This window comes from Silurus aristotelis, assembly GCF_946808225.1.
Source record: "Silurus aristotelis genome assembly, chromosome: 25".
NCBI lineage: Eukaryota > Metazoa > Chordata > Actinopteri > Siluriformes > Siluridae > Silurus > Silurus aristotelis.
In genome coordinates this window covers 11,960,195-11,980,516 of record NC_139598.1, presented here as the reverse complement: position 1 = coordinate 11,980,516, position 20,322 = coordinate 11,960,195, and the positions used below count along the sequence as shown (strand labels likewise).

At 37.7% G+C, this 20,322-nt stretch overlaps 1 protein-coding gene across 4 annotated transcripts; it reads right to left on the bottom strand.

Annotated features, from left to right (window-relative positions):
- Positions 1 to 1,058: 1,058 nt before the first annotated feature.
- l3mbtl1b (L3MBTL histone methyl-lysine binding protein 1b) lies at positions 1,059 to 18,458 on the bottom strand. 4 transcript variants are annotated; one of them, XM_083529918.1, is made up of 21 exons: positions 17,915 to 18,458; positions 16,200 to 16,317; positions 14,294 to 14,456; positions 13,153 to 13,321; positions 11,891 to 12,005; positions 11,747 to 11,798; positions 10,885 to 10,979; positions 10,692 to 10,796; positions 9,530 to 9,665; positions 9,274 to 9,365; positions 9,020 to 9,171; positions 8,862 to 8,938; positions 6,740 to 6,825; positions 6,513 to 6,623; positions 4,818 to 4,932; positions 4,578 to 4,677; positions 4,017 to 4,217; positions 3,875 to 3,936; positions 3,428 to 3,573; positions 2,423 to 2,485; positions 1,059 to 2,291 (listed from the first exon to the last, which is right to left on the bottom strand). In XM_083529918.1, exons 1-21 carry the CDS (start codon positions 17,968 to 17,970, stop codon positions 2,163 to 2,165), a joined length of 2,343 nt encoding a protein of 780 aa, XP_083386044.1. In that variant the 5' UTR covers positions 17,971 to 18,458; the 3' UTR covers positions 1,059 to 2,162. The 4 variants fall into 4 exon arrangements, with proteins under 4 accessions (XP_083386044.1, XP_083386043.1, XP_083386045.1 ...); XM_083529917.1 differs by having other exon boundaries at positions 3,428 to 3,576; positions 17,915 to 18,455; XM_083529919.1 differs by lacking the exon at positions 17,915 to 18,458 and adding an exon at positions 17,456 to 17,902 and having other exon boundaries at positions 3,428 to 3,576.
- Between the last annotated feature and the right edge of the window lie 1,864 nt (positions 18,459 to 20,322).

The following is a 20,322-nucleotide window of genomic DNA, read 5'->3' as shown; positions in this document are numbered from 1 at the left end:
TGGTACTGTTTTGTAAATAGTATATACTGCATAGGTTGATCCGATGTCTCTTTCTAAAATACTCACTCTTCTTCAGGGACTGCAGCAAATACCATCTATGCTAAAAGCTGTATGTGACTTTCATCTTAATTCGCTACTGCACCACTGAGGTGATCCGTCTGGCATCATAAACTTGACAGCCTATTCGAAAGAAAGTGAGGTGCCTCCATCTGCCATGTTTTCATAAGATGATCCCCCACTGTGTCCTTTCAAGTTTATAAAGTGGCAATTTGATAACAAACATACCAGCAAAAAAAAAAAAAAAGTGTTGAATGGGTTTATTGACTGTGCCTTTTCTTTGAACGTAACCAGTGATACGAAAGCGAGCTAAATTTGTGCCAATGTGCAAAGAACCACAATCTGCTTACATCTGCTTAAACAGAACAAGAGAAAAGACTAATTATATATATATAATTATAAATATAACATAATATATATGGAATTATATACATAACAAAAAAGTGTGAAACAACTGAAAAATGTCATATTCTAGGTTCTTCAAAGTAGCCACCTTTTGCTTTGATTACTGCTTTGCACACTCTTGGCATTCTTTCGATGAGCTTCAAGAGGTAGTCACCTGAAATGGTCTTCCAACAGTCTTGAAGCAGTTCCCCGAGAGATGCTTGGCACTTGTTGGCCCTTTTGCCTTCACTCTGCGGTCCAGCTCACCCCTAAACCATCTCGATTGGGTTCAGGTCCGGTGACTGTGGAGGCCAGGTCATCTGGCGCAGCACCCCATCACTCTCCTTCTTTGTCAAATAGCCCTTGATGCCTTCAGTGTGACTCTACAATTTTCATAGTCATGAAAATAAAGAAAGCTCTTTGAATGCGAAGGTGTGTCCAAACTTTTGGTCTGTACTGTATGTATGTATTATATATTATATATATATATATATATATATATATATATATATATATATATATATAAGTTAATTCAAAATAAATGCTTCATTAAACAACAATTTAAAATGAAGTTTTTCTCCTTAATGTTTTGCAACAAAAAGTTGACAGACCCTGACTTAAAGCTGTAACTCAGAGCTTGTTTTATTTAAAGAGTTAAGACTTCGAGCATTACAGCTTACATTTCATCTGATTTTCAACACAATCTGTCTTTAAGTCCAGTTCCTCTCACTCATACACCCACTCCACCATCCCTGTACATCAATTTACACATTTTTAAATGGATTTCACAAAGCACAATTTCAGCACTGCTACATAGCAAATTAGACATTCATTTTAAGATCTGACTGAACTAAGAGATTCCCTGATGCAAAGTAAAATATGTACAGTCTCTCTCTGGTTTATACAGACACACCCACATGAGCGAGCGCACACACACACACACACACACACACACACACACCCACACCCACACCCACACCCACACCCACAAGCAGATCCCTCATCCAAGTTGTCTCTTATACACCCATTCTAAACAGTGTGGGTGTGATGTGGGTTCATATACAAAAGTCGTTTTTTCTTTTTGTTGCATCAATTAAAAAATTTCTTTGTACATTTCAAGTAAAAGCTCCAACCAATGTATAATTTGTTCACACTTTCAAAACCAATTTTTTTTTTTATACAATTAGTAACCATAAAAATCATAAATAATAATAATGCATTGATATTGCAGTGCCTCAAAACCATGCACTTTTGAGACGAGAGTTAATAAAAATCAAAGTAGCAATAAGTTAATAAGAATCAAATGATGAAAACTTTCAGGACTGATACAAGAAAAAAATACAAGAAAAGAGAAGAAAAAAGTAGAAGAAGAAGAAAAAAAATATTTGTGCCTGTTTAGCAGCATAGTTCTCCAATGACCTTTACACTTTAACCAAACCTGTACATTCTGATGCCCAGTTTTTAACAGGACAATCACAGAAAACTGCTTTTAAGCAGAAAAAAAAAATCCAGTCTGTTTAATTTTCTGAACTACTTGTTCATCATATGGCAACCTCAGTGACAACATACAATGCGGAATTATCGCCTTTGTAAATCTGTCACACAGTTGATTTAAAAAAAATAAAAATAAAAATAACAAATGAAGGAAAAAAAAAATAATTGCCCTGTGGTTGCTGAAAAAAAACAGAAGCACTAAGGCAGGTTTTCAGGATGTGTGGGTGCTATTCCTCGTCCACACTCCTTAGCATCAGAATGCAGTTATAGATTTTCAAAGCAGGGCCAAGCTTGATACTTAGAATCTTTACAATGTCAGACTGGGTGAGAAGAAGGAAGGCTTCACCGTCGATTTGCTATAAGAAAGACAAAAAACAAAATTGATTGATATAAACATCACAAAAAAAATCTAAGCATCTTATAAAAGATCTGAGAGCCAACTCACTGGAGAAACAAAAGTTCTTTTAAAAGTTCTTTTTCAGCTTACCTCATTCCTGAAAATGGTAGCATGTTCCCGGCAGCCTGGAAGCTTTCTCACAAAAGTTGCAACCTGGCAAATATTTGCACATGAGAGATCAACAACAAAAACAGAATTAAACCTGTCCACAGTAGGGAGAAAAATACATACCCTGATTAGCTACATCACCAGATAGGTACAGTGCTGTTCAGTGTCATGTTTATGTTAAATGATTTGAATAAACTGTCAGCTAATATAATAACATCTCAGGTTAGTTAGTGAAATGTCTTAATACAGACTGAGAAAAATAAATGGCGTTATGATTATTTACCTGTTGTAACAAAGATTTTAATGTAGTTCACATCAAATGATACTTGATTGTGACCCCATGCAGTAAGAGAAGAGTAATCGTAAAAGACAATTTAACATTATTGAAACATTTCACATCATTTCACATCGAAAGAGAGGGAGAGCAGGCAGAGCTGACGGCGTGTATGGGGTCGTGTGGGAACGCGGAGGATGCCAGGTGACGGCGTGCCAATGTCCCGGCGTGAGTACGAGGGAACGAAAGCAGCGGAGCAAAAGTAAATGAAAAGAAAAAAGAAAGCTCGGTCTGTTGAACCATCGCCTGTCGTCTCTTTCTTCCAACCCGGGAAAAGTGAGATCCGTTACAGATTTGTCATATTGCCACATGATGTAGCAACTTTAATTGAAAAAATATTGCACAGTTCCTCTCTCTGCAAGTGTTGGAGATTTTCAAGTGAAAATATCGCCATATAACAGAGGAAGGTCTGCTCCGCATCCATCTTCACCTTGTCTCCGTGCTGCACACCGGAAAGTCACGTGACTGAAAAGCCACATGTTCACTGCCTAAACTGAGACTATCTGGTCTTTTTTTTGTTTTGCTAATTGCACGGAAAATCTTCAAACTATTCTCAGAAGGTATGTGTCCACACATGCACTCATTGCATTACAATTAACAATGTAAATTTTTCCCCCCCATTTAATTTTTTTTTTTTTATTTATTTTTGTTACCTCTTCTGTGCTCCACTTGGCTACGGTCTTTGCACTAAGTCCCAGTGCTTCAGGCAACAATTTGCCATGTTTCTCCCAGCAGTGCTGAAACTTAGGTGGCTCCCAGCCACAAAACACAGAGTCATGCAAGAACTGCTGCAGAGAGTCTACTAAAAGAAACACAACCATCAGCTCAGGAGATGCACACGTTATTATTACACTTAAATAGACTAAATTAATCATACACTCATCACCCAGTTAACACTAGGAACTAACGTAGACTTGCGTATTCACGTTATGTGACAGCAATGAAATGCATAAAATCCCATGGTTCCAAAAACTTTGTAAATGTTTACAAACATTCAAATAGGGAAAATATTAAAGTTAAATAATGACATATGTATAACAAGGTATAAGGGATAAAGTAGTTGGGGTGAGTGTAAATCAAAAAAGCAATTCTTGGATTACCTTTTCCATTTCCTTCATGCTTAACCTGATTCGGCTTTGTGCACTTGGCTGCAGTGGCAACCCTGCAAAGAAAACACAGACAAAAATATAAGCCGACACAAGGCAGGATCGGACTCTTAATTTCAAATGCACAACCACTTACTTGACGGGTGAGGAGTTGTCCGTGTTGTCATTGGTTTCAGGGTTGCTGCCTGTGGGTGTTGTAGCGGGAGTCTGTGTGATTGATTCTGTGCGCCTGTGCCGTGGAGGTCCACTCAAAGTCACAGGTCGCTCTCCACTTAGCCTGTCAGGCAGCAGCCCCTCCTTATTCAAATTCAGTTCAGAGTAAGGACAGCTAACAGCCCTAAAACGACATGGGTTTTTAACATATAATTAGTTTAATTTGTATCAAGTATACGGAATGATTAAAAAAGTATTTTAAAATTTCAAGGCATATTGATGACTTGCTATAAAAAACACGATTAGATCAACACAAAAAAGACCAGTTAACACTGTTTTGGCAGTTGAGAGAAGTTATACTTATTGAAAGTATTATTTCAATACCACGTTACTACCAACACATATGGTTATAAATGTATTAAAAACACAGACTGAATCATAGGTCCATTTATCATACTGCTCCATTTTCCATTACAATGGAATTTAACAATCCTGGCATCTTCACTGAGCAAAACTTTAAAGTGCGTCCATGCCAATTACTAACGTGTAATGTGTTCCATAGCGAGGTCCTTTAATATGTCCAACCCCATTGCATCCTGGAGTAGGGCAGCCTTGTCCTGGAGGTAAGTGAGGGTCACTAGTACCTGGAAAAAAAACCAAAATGCAATTAGCCTTTCAACTTAAACACATAACGATGTATACATACATTAGAAAGAAAATGCGAGCAACCAGACAGATATGCATGTTAGAACAGCTTATGCATTGAATTAGAAAACTGCATTACAACTGGGGTTCTGCAAAGGATGACTAGTCTTTTGACACCATCCTACAGGGTGCAGTTCGGGGCTATCAGCATCCACCCAGTAATTGTATTCATTGCTCCAACCATCAAAATGTATCTGAATAAAAAACACAAAAACACAAAAGAAAATTATACAGCAATTATTTATTAATACTAATACTATTTGTATATATAGCTGTAAATCATCTGGTTCTCATCAGGTCTTAAAATTAGGTCATTACTATGATGAACACCACATGGCATATTTAAGGCAATTGTTGCTGCCCAGCAATCTGGCAAGGGTTATAAGGCCATTTTTAAAAGAATTGTCCATCATTCTACTGTGAAGAACATTATTCACAAGCATTCAAAACAGTTTGCACTCTTTCCAAGGGTGGACATCCCAGCAAATTCACCCCAAGGTCAGCAACGATCACAGATCAGAGCACAATGTTACATTTAAAAACTGAAGGTAAACCTGAAGTAGTGTTGGTTGCTATAAGAAAAACTTCCTCTCTAAAAATAACACAATGTGTAAAGCTTTCTAGCACTATAGAGGGGGTGACGCTGAAAGGCACGCTGTTTCCCCTTTCCAGAGGGCTTCCAGAGTTTAGCGAGTGGTGCGCTAGTAATGTTGGTCAGTGGGGAAACAAAATGCCCAGTGTGTAGTTAAATGGATTAAACTGATTTTTTTTGTATTCGAATAACTCGTTTCATCAAAAATTGTTTAAGCCCTAATCCAAACACAGCATTTTGTACGTTTTGTTTTTTTGCAGAACAGGACCTGGGCAACTTGCAGTCATTCAGTGGGACATGAACTCTCTGTAAACTGAAAAATATTCTGCCAAAATTGTGTCATGCAACAGGACAATGATCCCAAGCGCACCAGCAAATCTATAACAGAATGGCTGAAGAACAGATACAAAATGTTCCAATGGCCCAGTCAAAGTCCATACATAATAAAATGTCCTAAAAAATAAAATACCTGCAAATCCCGATGAACGAAGCCAATATTCTTTAGAAGAATGAGCCCAAATGAATTCACAATTACGTGGGAGACTGTTTATACAAAACACAAATAATTCAAGAAAATGCTGCTAAATTAGTTGTACAAGCTATTGAATCATAAAGTGTACTAAGCTTTTCACACATGGTTTATCCATTTTTGTGATTTTTGTAAAATTAAATAACGAATGACGAAATGAAATGTCACGCGATCATGTCGCCTGAGATTGTATTTACTTAGTTCTAAGACCTGATAAGAACCAGATGATTTTTATTATGTCCTGATATGTAAAACCATAGAATTCAAAGAGGGATTCTATCAAGTGCAAGTATATGATGTGTGATTTGTTGCAGTTCCCTGTTTGCTAAGAAACAGAGACAAACAAAACTAATAGTTAGGTTAGGGATTTAATATAAATAAATAGGAAAAAAATAAGACAGGGACCTATTTGATTAATTAATTACTTTCAAAATTAAAACCATAATTCAAATATACAGTATATTCAACTTGAAATAATTCTTGCAAGCACATTACACTGATTTACAAGTAAATGTTAAATGTAAAATGTTATGGCAATTGTACTGACTTGGAGGTAAAATTATAAAATTACATTTAAATCACAATATAACTCGCAAAAAATCTATTATAAAATGAAGTAACTTTAACAAGTGAAAGTGGTGTATGGTGTATACCTTGACCCTGTGATCCTCTGTGTCTGATATAGTGGCAACACGGATCAGCATGGGGTTGCGCTTGTCCACTGCCTCCAACTTCATTCCCACCTGGAAGCCATGTGGTGGTCTCTAAATAAAAATAAATAAAAAAAGCAAGAATATTTGCATGAGCATATTATTTTGCCAGTAACAGAGCATCAGGGATTCATTAACTCACTTGTGTGAGCACACTCAGTCATGCTCACCTGTTTGAAGGCTCTAGCAGGCGCTGCCTGGGTCCCAGTCTCTTCTAGGTATTTCTCCCATGAGAAACTCTTTGATTGTTTGTACTCTGATAAACATGGACAATATTAGATATACAAAATATGTGCTGGTAAACAATCAATTCCATAAAACTGATCAAATTCCAAAGTCTAAATATTTCAGCTGTTGATTGCAATGATAATTCTATATAAATTATATAACCATTTGACCACTCCATCTTGAGATATATATAAATAGAAATGAATAAGAAAAACAAACCTAGCTAAACCAAGTTTGCTTTTCAATACGTATTAACTGCATAACTGGGAATGATTCTGATAAGTCTGATCTGAATCTTGGATTCACAAACAATAATATTGTGTTCTTATGAAGATTAAACCAAAATGTAATTTCAGTCATAAATAGACTTTAAATCAGTATCAGCTATAAATGTAGGCACCATTTAACTGTTGCTACAAGATCTTAGGCCAAATCTGTCTTTTACTTCTGACTCGGTCTAATATTTCCTAAAACTACCTGAACAAGTACACTGCAAAATGTATTTAATTCAACGATGGGGTGAACTAGGGCTGCAACAACTAGTTAATTAAATCGATTATGAAACTCGAATGCCGTTAGCGATTAGTTGGGCTGCTCAAGTTACGGGTTAGCGTGACGGCAAGATAGCACGGCCTCTTGGGAAATGGCGGTGAGTACAGGGTCAACCTGCAGCCGTAAAAAGTGTCCCATCATCCAAGGCAATAGGATATAATTTTATATTAAACGTAACAAAGAAGACTGTAACCTGCAAGTTATGGAAAGTGGAGTTTGTGTGGTATGAAAGAACCACAGTGATGCAAAGCATGTGAAAAGAAAACACACTGGTGTGATGGATGAAGGTGAAACATCAGCATGGTGCGCAAAAACTGTAAAATCCTCATCATGTGAAAATGGTACCATTTAAAGAAGTGCTATTGTGTAAACTGTTTGTAACTTCGGGACAGTCACAGCATCAGGTTGCGCAATCCGCTCGCGAGCGACATAATGATGGATTCAGTTAAAACGGTGCAAACACAATCGAAAAGCAGCAAATAACAGCAGCAGTAAACATTCAATTCTCACTCACTGCTGTGGTTTTCAGAGAATGCTTATGAATTTGTACACCAATGCATAATTTAAAAAAATTTTGCGCGTTTTTCCCTTCTGTTCCCTTTTCATAGAATTTGTCTACTACAACAGTAACTTTCAAACGTGATTTACTGTGGCTTTACTACATTCAAATGCTTGTTTTCAATGATTTTATATTTAATTTATGCATAGATCATTTAATTATTATAAAAAATGTAATTCATTCTATATTCTAGATGCTTATATCTTCACAACTAAACAAAATGTCTGAGTATTTCTTGAACAGAAATTCTCAAAATGTTCTATTATATTTTATACTTATTTTTTTAAAGATTGGTTGTCAACTTGCCATCCGCAATTATCATTAAAAACAATAAAAATGTTTACGCAAATTGCTTTTTTTTTTTTTTTTTTTTGCAGAAAGGATCAACCCAGCATGAGTGAATTTGTTTAAAGGAGAAATCCCCCACACACTCCTCAACAAGCAGCCACTATAAGCTTTAAAATGTCGAGATTAAAAATAGTTAAATATGTGGCGGTTGCTTTTTTTGTTTTTTTAGTACAACTTTATACATAAATACCCTGAATTAGGTTTTTTTTTTTTAAAATAAGCAAAACATCTAATAAAAAATTGCTTAGTTTAAAAAATAAATAAATAAATAAATAAATTATATATATATATATATATATATATATATATATATATCTGTTTACACGATTAATCGTTTGATTAATCGATTATCAAAATAACCGTTAGTTGCAGCCCTAGTGTGACCTCATCTGATTGCTCATATGTACACACACCAAAGTGTAGACGTTGGTGCTGTGTGTGTGCATTTTAGTTTGAACAGCACTAAAGCTTTAAAACCTCTGAACTGTTTTTAATTGTAGCTCGTTACAATGTGTTAATTGTGGAAATTGACAGTTGAGGCAACGACTAAAGGAATATAAAGTGTGAAGCCGTGGTAAGAGTATTAATGCACATATTATTTTTACCTGCAGGTGTGGTCAGTGTTAACTTTGCTTCCTCACAATACCCAACTGGATGAATATACGGGCTGCTGGCATCACACCTGGTAACCAATAGATAAAAGGTTTAAAAGTCTGTACGTGCACATACAGGTAAGTAAAGGCACACACTTTCTCTCTCTTACCAGTAATCATATGTTTCATCCCAGTTATCAAAATGGATAAGGAGACGGTTATCCACAACAGCTGAAATTGTGGCTACACAAATGAGAGATGGGTTTTTCCTGTCAACAGCCTCTAGCTTCATCCCAGCACGAAAGCCTGAGGGGGTCACTGACTGTAAGGTACCATTAAAGAACTGTTATAACATGCACTCTATACACACTGAAAAAAAAACAAGACCACATGCTATGTGGGAACGAGTCACAGAGTAACTTACTGTATTAAGACTTTTAAAGATATGTTTGGGTGCCAGTTGCCCTCTGCAGTTCTTTACATAAGTATTCCAATTAAATTCTCCGTCTCTGCAACCTGCAAGGAGAAAAAAAATGGCATAAATTCATTATATCTTGGATAAGATTTTATACTGATCTAACCACTAATCACAACTGTTTTATATTTTCAACATATTCAACTACTAATCACAAAATACATTTTTAAAGTGGTAAAACTTCACTGCCAAGTATATTACAGACCTTTGGGCAGCAATAGTTTGAGGCCCATTTTCTCACACCAGCCTGGTGGTTTCACATCCCACGAGTCAGCATTTACCCAGAAGTCATAGCATTCAGGAAAACCATCAAAATGAAGTCTTATTCTGTAACCTTGAACCTAAGAGGAAGACAACACAATTACCGTTTATTTTATGGAATAACTACCCAAACTAAAATGCTAGAAACACTTTAATAGACTTTATTAATTCTTATATAATTTCTCAGTCATGTTTCTGCATTTATAATTTCTGGAAAAAAAAAGTACATTCAGCTAAACTGTGCAAATCCTGTCTTTTGTTTTGCTGCCTTTTCTGCTTATTCGTAAGGGGAGAAAAGATGAAAGAAAAACCTTACAAATTTTCTGTGAACTATTTCACCTGGTACAAATGGATTGTGTGCAAGTAGCTGCAGCAGCTGATTTGCTTTTAGAAAATGCACTTGGTAATCAAGATTTAGTGAAAAGACCTGCCTCATGCTCTCATCATTATTCAGGACCATTTAATTGCATTTTTCTTTGGTGGGATGCAAGAAGTAAAAACTATTTGGTAGCCTGACAATGATCATGCTCAGTCTATCTAGCATGATCATGTCTGTGATATGGGCTGTATTTTCGTATTTTTATCAAGCCTCTATTAGTAATAGTTCAACTTATTTCTCTGTAAACTGCCCCCTCTTCAGGTCAAAACATGTAACATTTGGGGTAAGGTGTAGATTCTGATTTGGCCGTTCAAAAACAGTAATATTTTTACCAAATTAAAATATCCACTTTTACTTAGTGCATGTTTTATTTGTCAGTCTACTCACTGACTACACAATAATAAATATATAATTGTTTATCATTATCTATCTCTCTGTAAAGAAAAAATGTTAATTTTCCAATGAGATAAACAGTGATCCATTTGATATCTAATTCAGTTTTGTCTCAAATTTGACTGAATTTAAATAAAATAAAGCAGCAAACACATAAATGCTTAAGTTTGTGCATTTGGCATTTTATCAGGAACACCGTCTATATAGCTGCACTGTGTATATGTACAATTACTGACTAAACAGTATAAAATAAATAAAAAAAATAAAAAAAAAGGAAATTTAAATGCTCTCGGTATTAACCCAGAGCATGCAGAGACTGTTGATCATGTGTTACCTCTGCCACAGTAAGCACACAGAAGAAAGCAGGATGGCAAGGATCCAGGCCCTCCAACTTCATTCCAACCTTAAAGGCATTCCTGCTCTGAGGAAAAGTCTGGTGCTGCAAATCACACACCATAACACTTCAGCAACCCACCTTGGATACGATATTTGATTTAGAACTTGAACACATAATTTAGTTATGTTACCTCTTTAAATAATTTTAAGGGGGCTGACACAGCTTTCTCTTCCTCCAAATAGGCTGGCCAGCTCCACGCCTTCTTCTTTGAAGGTGCAGCTGTTACTATGACAATAACATCAGACCATACATTATACACAATAATTCTTTTGGTCATTTTTTTTTTTTTTTTTTTATGAAATCATCAATAAATGTCAGTTTAAACACTAGAACATTACATGATGTCCAAGTTGTCTGATGGCTGCTTAAGTCTTGTGACAGTAGCTGTTTCACTTCTTGACTGATTTAATAATCTTAGCAAACAAGCTGAGCACAGAAAGATAAGGATAGACACCCCCCCCCCCACCCCCCCCAGCTCCCTTCAAGGGCATTAGATTTATCACTGGCTATGCCCATGCATGTAAACTACAAAAAAAGATTAATATCCTAGAAAATGAGATATTCCACTACTTGACAAAATTGTGTTTGTTACTCCTACTGATGAAAAATCTCCAACAACAAAGACAAAAAAAATCAATGGAAAAAAAATGTCTCAATCAATCAGACACCAAGTAACAAGACACCAAAGAGCTCCAAGCTTGTAAAACGCTCCTCTGAAATGTTATTCACAATAAAAATTACAAAATTATTTTTTAAATCCTTTTTTTTTCCTCAGCCGAATGGTTTTCAGAAAAAGGTGTGATGACAGTCAAAAACAGCCTTTACCATGTTTGCTGCTGACAAACTTTTACCATAAAGCAAAATGAGACATTAACTATACAATCAATACTTGACAATTATGACTCAAAAAACTTCGACTACACGACACACTAACAAAAAGCTCTGAAACACATATTGATGTTAAGTGGGTGTGCTTGAGGATAGATTTTTACCTAATCTGGCAAGTTTGGCTGCTTTTCTGCCTTTTGAGACTCTAAACTTCTCCTATAAAGAAAAACAGTTTATTGCCCACGATAAAAAAAAACATACATGGTGTGGTCTGTGTGAGCATGTGTTATTATGTGAATGCACACTACCTCCTCTTCCTCAACATTGTCCTCCTCATCGTCCTCAGACTCCATGAACATCTTCTTCTTCTTCCTGATTCGTTTACCTAAACGTTCACCTTCCACTGTATCACCTGGAGTTGATCTTCACAGCCCAACACACACACGTGCACAAACACATAATGCATTTAACACTAACTGATAAACACTCACTGCAAATCCATCACTAGGCCGAAATTACTGGCGGACCTGTAGGCTGATTATCTCTCATCGCAGATAATGAAGTATTTGTACTTAACCTTATTCATAAAGTATAAATAAAAGCACCATATACAATTTAAAGCAATTGGAATTTGAAAGCATGAGAGGAAAACTTGGCTGTGCGTAAAATAAATAAAAATTTAATTGTGATATTGTTTTTAAAGTCAGTTGAAAAAGAATATGAGTCACTGTATTTCATATGAATTTATCAAATACAACCATTTACAATATTGTTACTTAGTTTAGAATAAACTATTGAAATAATAAAACACAATCAACCTGATGTTCTTTCTGATCACAACCAACATGGCAGTGGATAAGGGGTGCCTCTATTAGATAACCATATAAACGCAGAAATGCATTCCATCATCAAAAATGCAACGACAAAAAAATAAAACACCTGTCTATTCTATCTATCCAGCCATCATTAGTATTTTCAGCAATTTTATATACAGTAGATCTTCTGTAGGATCAGACCAGACAACCTAGCTTCCAATCACTAAATCTCATGTTCCTATGACCCTATCACCGGTTCACAGGTCATCATTCCCTGAACCACTTTTGGTCAGTACTAACCAAACAGGACCACTGAAAACCTCTTAACATGTAATCTTTAAACACTTACCACTACAACAAATGAAGAATTTAATAAATGTTACACACAGCTATCAATTCCATTACAATGTACACACAAGAACTGGACAATACATTTTTGTGCTATTTACAAAGAGACTTACAGGTGTGTAAATAAAAACAATCTCCAGAAACAGCCACCTAATATAATCATATTCAATTCATTATCACTGTAAGGTCATAACGTACATAGTGGTTTTGTAGTTTCTCTGTAAAATTTCATTCGTTTACATTCTATTAATTTACCACAAATTCCATCTTACTATGATATCTCTAAAATGCACCAGGATGAGTTACTGTTATCTTGAAACTTCAGTCAAGCATATGAACAGAGCACAGCACAGATCATCTGATTAATATGTGTTCCAAATACATGTGATCTCTCACACTGTGTTTACCTTCCACTGCTGGGCTGTACACAGCCGGTACTGCAGAATTTTCCCTGGAGAAAAGACTCCCGTGAACCAGCGTGGCCACAGGACTTACAGCTGGCCATCTCCACGTTGGAGCGCCCCTCTCTACTGGTGCTCACTGTGCTGGAGCTACAGGTCTGGGTTGCAGACGGCCCTGTTGAAACACAAATATAAAGAAAAACAAACGATGTTAAAACATGCAAGAAAAAGTACAGGATTTTCTAGACGTTAAGCAACTTCACTACAGTCCCCGAGTTACGACGGTACGACTTACGATTTTGCGATGGCGGCGAAATTTTGTAAATATTGAAAGTTTCATGCAGCAAAAAAACGTAGCAGGGTATGCTCCACTAGCGAACCGCTGCTCGTCCACGTGCCTGCTGCCACATACGTACACCAACCAGGCATTATGGCTGGTGAGTGAATTCCACTGATTATCTCTTGATCATGGCACCTGTTAGTGGGTGGGATTTAATTAGGCAGCAAGTAAAAATTTTGTCCTCAAAGTTGACGTGTTGGAAGCAGGAAAAAATGGGAAAGCGTAAAGGGGTGAGTTTAACAAGGGCCCGAATTGTGATGTCTAGACAACTGGGTCAGAGCATCTCCAAAACTGCAGCTCTTGTGGGGTGTTCCTGATCTGCAGTGGTCAGTGTCTATTAAAATTGGTCCAAGGAAGGCACAACGGTGAACCATGGGTAGCAAACGCTCATTGAAGCACGTGGCAAGCGACGGCTGGCCCGTGTGGTCCGACCCAAAAGATGAGCTACTGAAGAAGTTAATGCCGTAATGCTCAACACTCAGGACTGCTTTGGCAGCAAAGGGGGACAAACACAACACTAGGCAGGTGGTCATAATATTATGCCTGGTCAGTGTATATCCTGTATAGTTTATGCTGCATGGAACTGTTTTGCTCAATTATGTACTCTAAGTCGTTAAATTATTAGAAAATTACAGTAAACTACTCCATACTGATCACCATTCTTAAAGACTCCTGGGTAGACGACTATGTCTCGTCTTATTTTTAAGTCACGATGGGGTCATCGTAAGTCAGGGACTACATGTATATCTTGTATCTTAAGGTATATCTTATATGTGACATCCCCCCATGTATAGTCAGCAATATCACCTGCACGTGGTTTTGCCGTTTCTGACACTTTTGAATGGTTGTGTGGGTCTGATGAGCCATTAGACGGTGTAGTTTGTGACTGTGGGCCTGAAGACTCCTCTTCTTTGTCTTTAGGCTCTGGATCCGTTACGATCTCAAGTGTCCCAAATTCTGTCATCCGGAACTGAGTAAAAAATAAATAAATAAATAAGGTCTTGTTCTTTCACATAATTTTATTTGCTGTAAACATGCCATAAAAGGACCCAGTGATAACGTGATGAGTGTTGGATCAGAATTTGGTAGTAACACTTCTATAGCAGTCAGTTAGCTTATAAAACTAACAATTTATTGTATGCCATTAGTTGCATCAATGTACCGTAATTTCCGGACTATAAGCCGCAGGTGTCTACATTGAAACTAATGAACTTGATTGGGATTCATTACTTTTAAATGTTTACTTCACCTCATATAAATCATGCAATGCAAACAGCATTTTATGACAAATATTGTTGTAATGCAGTCTTTTGAAAGTATTGTTCCACATACAGAAATATTGAATAGAGAGCCTCATATAGATACACTATATCATTACACTTATTGTAGACAAGAATAAAAACCAACACAGAAAGTCACCTTGCTTGAGTCATGGTTGATTTGGTCTTTGTTAAACAAAATACAGTGATCATGAAGTCCACAGGTGCTAATATGAGACTCTACTTAATATTGTGCAGAACATAGGATTTCAAAATATATTTAAGCTACTGATGAATGTGTAACTTTCTAAACACAACCAACAGAAGAATGGGAATAAATCACCCTATGATTCAGACACACCCCCTTGGCAGCTGGGGTTATGGAGTGTTTATGCCAAATTGGGCTTGTGTTGAAATGTGTGCAGAAATGTGTGCATTCCACGGAGAACTTATTTCCTGCGCAAGACTTGAAGAAAGAAGAAACATGGAAGTCTCACCTTTGAAAGTCCAAACTTTAAGGGCTTCTGGAATTAATAAAGTGCACTTTTTTTTCAAATCTTTTTTGTGCTAGTTTGTGCAAGTTGGGGTAGAACATTTTCATTAATCTGACTACCTGAACACCAGAGAAAGCGGATCATTATTTAATCAGTGTTTAATTTTACTGCTTTCTAGTTCGCATATATTCTGCACTATATATTGTTAAGGAACTGAATGAATCATATAAACACAATCTTCATTTAATCTCCTTGTTTAATAAATTGCTCTTTTGTACTGTTGAACATTTTTAATTAACTGAAAATAGAATGGATATATTCAGAATATGTCTAATTTGCCTAAACGTGTACTGAAATTACATTCTCTAAATATAATAAATAGATTCTGTTTTGTTGCATCCTGTTCCACCCCATTCAGCCTAAACAACAACAACAATTATTTACAGCCACTTACAATTGTGTCATTTATACATGCAGTTTGAGGATTAAGGGCCTTGCTCAGGAGCCCCGCAGTGGCAGCCTTGTGGTGCTGGTATTTAAACTCATGACCTTCTGATCGGAATCAAATGACTTAACCACTAAACTACCACTTCCCAGGGCATATCCCAGATCCCAGCTTGTTATGACACTGGGGTTAAGAGTGAAGGGTCATCACACAGAAGGCATTGCTTAAGATTGAGGGACTTTAGGTGGCAGCTTGGTAGTACTTGGGCTTGAACCCCTAACCTTCACCTCAGTAGCCCAAAGACTTTTAGAAACAGCTTTTAAAGCAGCAATAACTGCCAAATTTGCATTTTCAGATCTTTATCTACTACATGCTGCCATCTAAAACAGATTTGCAAAAACAAACATCTGGTTTAGTTACTGCAGGGATGTCACATCTTATCACATTTCTACTGTGCTGAACATGAAATATAATATATTATTGTATCCCTGTTATACATCACTGTGTGTCTGTACCCTGATTTCACTGCCGGGTAATGTAGCGATGCCATCCTTCCAATCAAGAGCAGCGATCATGTCAAAATCTGCTCCTGGGGCAGAGCTGTTGCTGGCAGGTGTGTCTGTCATTTTCCCCCTGAGACAGAAGAACAAAAAGAATTAGAGATGAGGAGATACGAAGTGGCAAAAAACTTTCTAGCTGATCATGAATATCTAAATAAGAGCACAGAGATTCATCTATCCCTCAGTATGCACTTCATTTCACTCTGTTTATCTTTTATAACTGTAAGAATCGCTTTATAGGAGTTCAATTACAGGCCTACCAATCACTGCGCTTCACGACTGTATATACATATACTCTATCGCCAATTTTTTATATTTGCAGTTTTAGGATTAGTAAAAATAATAATCTGTACACCATGCCCGAGATCCTGCTTCCTAAAATCTGCCACAGCCGCCGAAATGCCCGCAAGCCGCCTTACGAAATAATCTGCGCGTCAACTGCTGTACCGCGCTTTTCCACCAGAGGGCGCCTGACGGCCGGGGAATGCCTGCACCAAGCACTTGAATAAGAATAAAACATGGATTTATAATGAATTTCCAAAGCAGTTCGTCTAAAACACGCCCGAAAATAAACTCATCCCGCAATCCCAAGGGCGTCCAGGTCCCCTAAACCTGGAGGAAGCGAGGGAAACAAAAGTTAGAGGAACAAGTTCAGCTTTGCGTTGTTTTATAATAATCTCGTGGAAACAGGCGGCTCGGGGGTGTAGATATAGTTGTGTGAGTTAAATGGAAAGGGAAAATACACGGCGTGGTGTTTTCTAACGAAAAACCAGACATTTCAGGGTGTTCATATGGGTATAATGTGGCACCACTGGAATAACGTTCAGAACCCAGGGTTCATCGGGAATACAAATCCCAGTACGGGGAAAAGCCGTACAGTGACACCGCGCCTGTGTCCGGCTCGGGGACGCGCTCAACTCCCTCTGGAGATTTGTTTTCTCGGTCACAGAGCGTGGAAATGTTTTTTTTATTATTACTCCGGGCAGAAATTAAAGTGCAATGCCCGAGCGCCCATTATTAGCATTCGCCTGATACAAAATGGCGGAGGATACAGCAGGCGAAGGGCCGCCGACACGTTCAAACTAGTGAAATTGTCGGGAGTTTTCAGCTCCGACTCGCCCTGCACGGCCTTTAACTGCTACCCGAGGGCCGAGCGCTCGACTTGTTCTGCTGCAACGAAATGTTTTTCCCTCGGCCAACAAACTACTTACTTTCCCCTTGTCACGGAATGTCGATAGCTAGCCCAGTTAGCCTCCGCCTGCCTTAAACCTGCCTGTGGGCTCCAATTCGAAACGCACAGCCGGCTAGGTGAGGCTAGTAATGCTAGCAAGCGGAGCACAATACACGAATATATAGAGTTTGGTTCAGTTTTTTCAGAGGAAAAAGACGAAAAGAGTCATGCAGGTGGTTTAATGGAGTTTTTTCGGATATTACCCGAAACAAAGGAACTCCAGGTTGTCAGGTTGGAGAAGAAAAACAGCGAAACGCTCGCTTTTCGTTTCTTCTCCACAAACTTGTCACTTCTATTTATCTTTCTCGCTTGAAGCATCGTTACAGACAGTTGCGATCGGCGCAAACTGTAAAACAAACGTTTCCCTGCGAGTCGGTGCCACTGTTTCTATCTGTAACCTTTGCATCGCGGTGGGATTTTAAGAAAAACTGCAACTCACCTCGTTTCTCTTTTAACTCTTATTTTGAGCAGGATGGTGAGGTCCGAACTGCGCATGCGCAAGGTATTGCTTTTCGCTAACTTCGGGGCTCGATAAACTTCGACGCGTTCGGTTGCGGTGGAAGAATGAGGACACGTCGTGAACGAGGGGGATCTCGCTCTCTCTTTCTCTTTTTTTGTGTGTGCAGGAAACAAAGCTTTCGGACGAGACAGATAATTCCCACCCAAACAGTCTTCTTAAACACTAACATCCATTCCTGATCTCAGATGATTACGCAGGCTGTAGCGCGCCTCGATTTATCTGTAGCTGAGCCCCAACTTTGCGTCACTTTGCTTTAGATTATGTAGATTTCACTACACATGACGCTCTTTAGACTCGGATATGTGCTGTGCTTTAAACTGTAATGTCTTTCAAAGCGAAAGCATCTGTAAGTCGGGTGGTTGTTGGGGAATCCACTGATTTTGGTTTCCTGTCTCTATCACGTGTTCGGATTTATACTCCATCCATCCTCACGTCTACTAACATCGAAAAGGTCCGCGTAATCCACGCGTACACCAGTCGTTTTTATGGGTTTTATGCCTTAGGATTTAGTTTGTAATGTATAACCGAGTTGGAACGCCGTTTGTTCCGTTATCAGTTCACGCTGCAGCGACGTTTTCAGGCGCTTGACAGCTGCAGTCGGCGCAGTGCGAAGGTGGAAAGCTGCAGTTCGAGAACAGAACCGCTAGATGGCGCCCCGAGCACACGAATCTTCTGTGTCGCTTTTATGTTCTGGTTATCGTGTGTGTGTGGAACTTACATCATGCCAAATGAGTCATGCTTATAGGAACCAAATTCTAGTTAGTTCAGAGTCAATTCTAGCTTCATGCAAGCATTACCTCGAATTTATGGTGGTTATTCTACTTCTACTGCAGCCCAGGGTTGTGACTGATCATTACTCAATATCAATGAGCTGAAACATGTATAATCATGTATGCATGTTGCTTATATGTGTAGCATAAAAAAAAAATCCTATTCACTGCAACTAAGAGCCTCAAACCTGTTCAAGCATTACAGTTCTCTAATGCACCTGTACAGAGCGTGTACAGAGCCCACTATCTTTCTGAAGACATTTGGACAGAATTGGAATGCTAAGTGAATGCCAGGCTTCCACACCCAACATCAGTGCCTGATCTCACTAAAACTGCTGTGGTTGAGTTGGGCAAATCCCCACAGCCACATTCCAAAATCTAGTACAAAGCCTTCCCACAAGGTTGTAGACTATCATACAAAAGCAATGGGATGAAAATGAGAAGTTATACATTTGTTTAAAAATGTGGGTGTGATTAGTCAGGCATAAATACTTTAATTAATTCTGGTAGGGAAAGCTCAGTAGTTAAGATGTTGGATTTGCCCTTAAGCATAGCTCTTAACCCTCAACTGCTCAGGGCATCTACCAAATGCTGAAACTGTCAATATATAGATTAGGAAAATAAATAAAATATCATAATATCATAAATTTTCCTATAATTTCTTACCTATTAAGCTCACCTGAGGTGAAACTGGAAAGGAAAAACTCCCTGAGTAGATATTAGAAATACACAGTACCTTGAGAGGAATGAGGCTCAAAGGGGAGTCAATTCTCAGGGTGGCACCAGATTTTCATTCATAATAGTTTCATATTTGCTGCAGTTGTCAGTGGGCCTTTTATATACAATGAATATCATCTTAGACCGCCATCCCGATAATTACACTAGGTCTAACCTGTCCAACGCATTAAAAAAAAAAAGTCTGGAATAACTATACAGATTTACACACACACACACACACACACACACACACACACGTGTGTACACACACACACACATATATATATATATATATATATATATATATATATATATATATATATATATATATATATATATATATATATATATATATATATATATATATATACTGTTTAAAGACATCAATGTACAAGCATGAAAAAGTGCACATCATCAACAGGAACAGTTATTGTGTTATTCAGTTATTCAGTTATTGTGCAAAAACCACGGTGTGTAAAAAGAAAAGCAGACAAACAAAATTAGTGGTTGCAAGTGGATCATTACATCACCTCGGATTTTGAGATTACTACGTTTGATCACAAGCTTAGGTTACTGTCTGTGTGGATCTTCTGTGCAAGTTCTCCCTGTATCAGTGTGGTTTTTTTTCCAGGATTACTCAGTTCCTCCCAGCATCATGCCAGCAGGTGAATTAGCTATTCTAAATTGCCCTTGCTTGTGAAAAATTGAGCAAAAGTGTGTTTTGTGCCATACAATGAAGTGGCAGTCTTTCTGTGGTGTATTTCTGCCTTGTGGATATTTCAGTAGCCCTGAGAAGGAATCAGTTTTTACTTAGGTGAAATGGAAAGTAATTATATTTCA

Excerpts from the sequence above, each read along its gene's own strand:
- l3mbtl1b (XM_083529917.1), bottom strand. The coding sequence starts at position 17,970 with ATGCGCAGTTCGGACCTCACCATCCTGCTCAAAATAAGAGTTAAAAGA. Across the intron at positions 10,797-10,884 it reads CCTTAAAATTATTTAAAGAG|CACCAGACTTTTCCTCAGAG; the intron begins GTAACATAACTA and ends TGTGATTTGCAG. Across the intron at positions 6,826-8,861 it reads AACACTGACCACACCTGCAG|AGTACAAACAATCAAAGAGT; the intron begins GTAAAAATAATA and ends CATGTTTATCAG.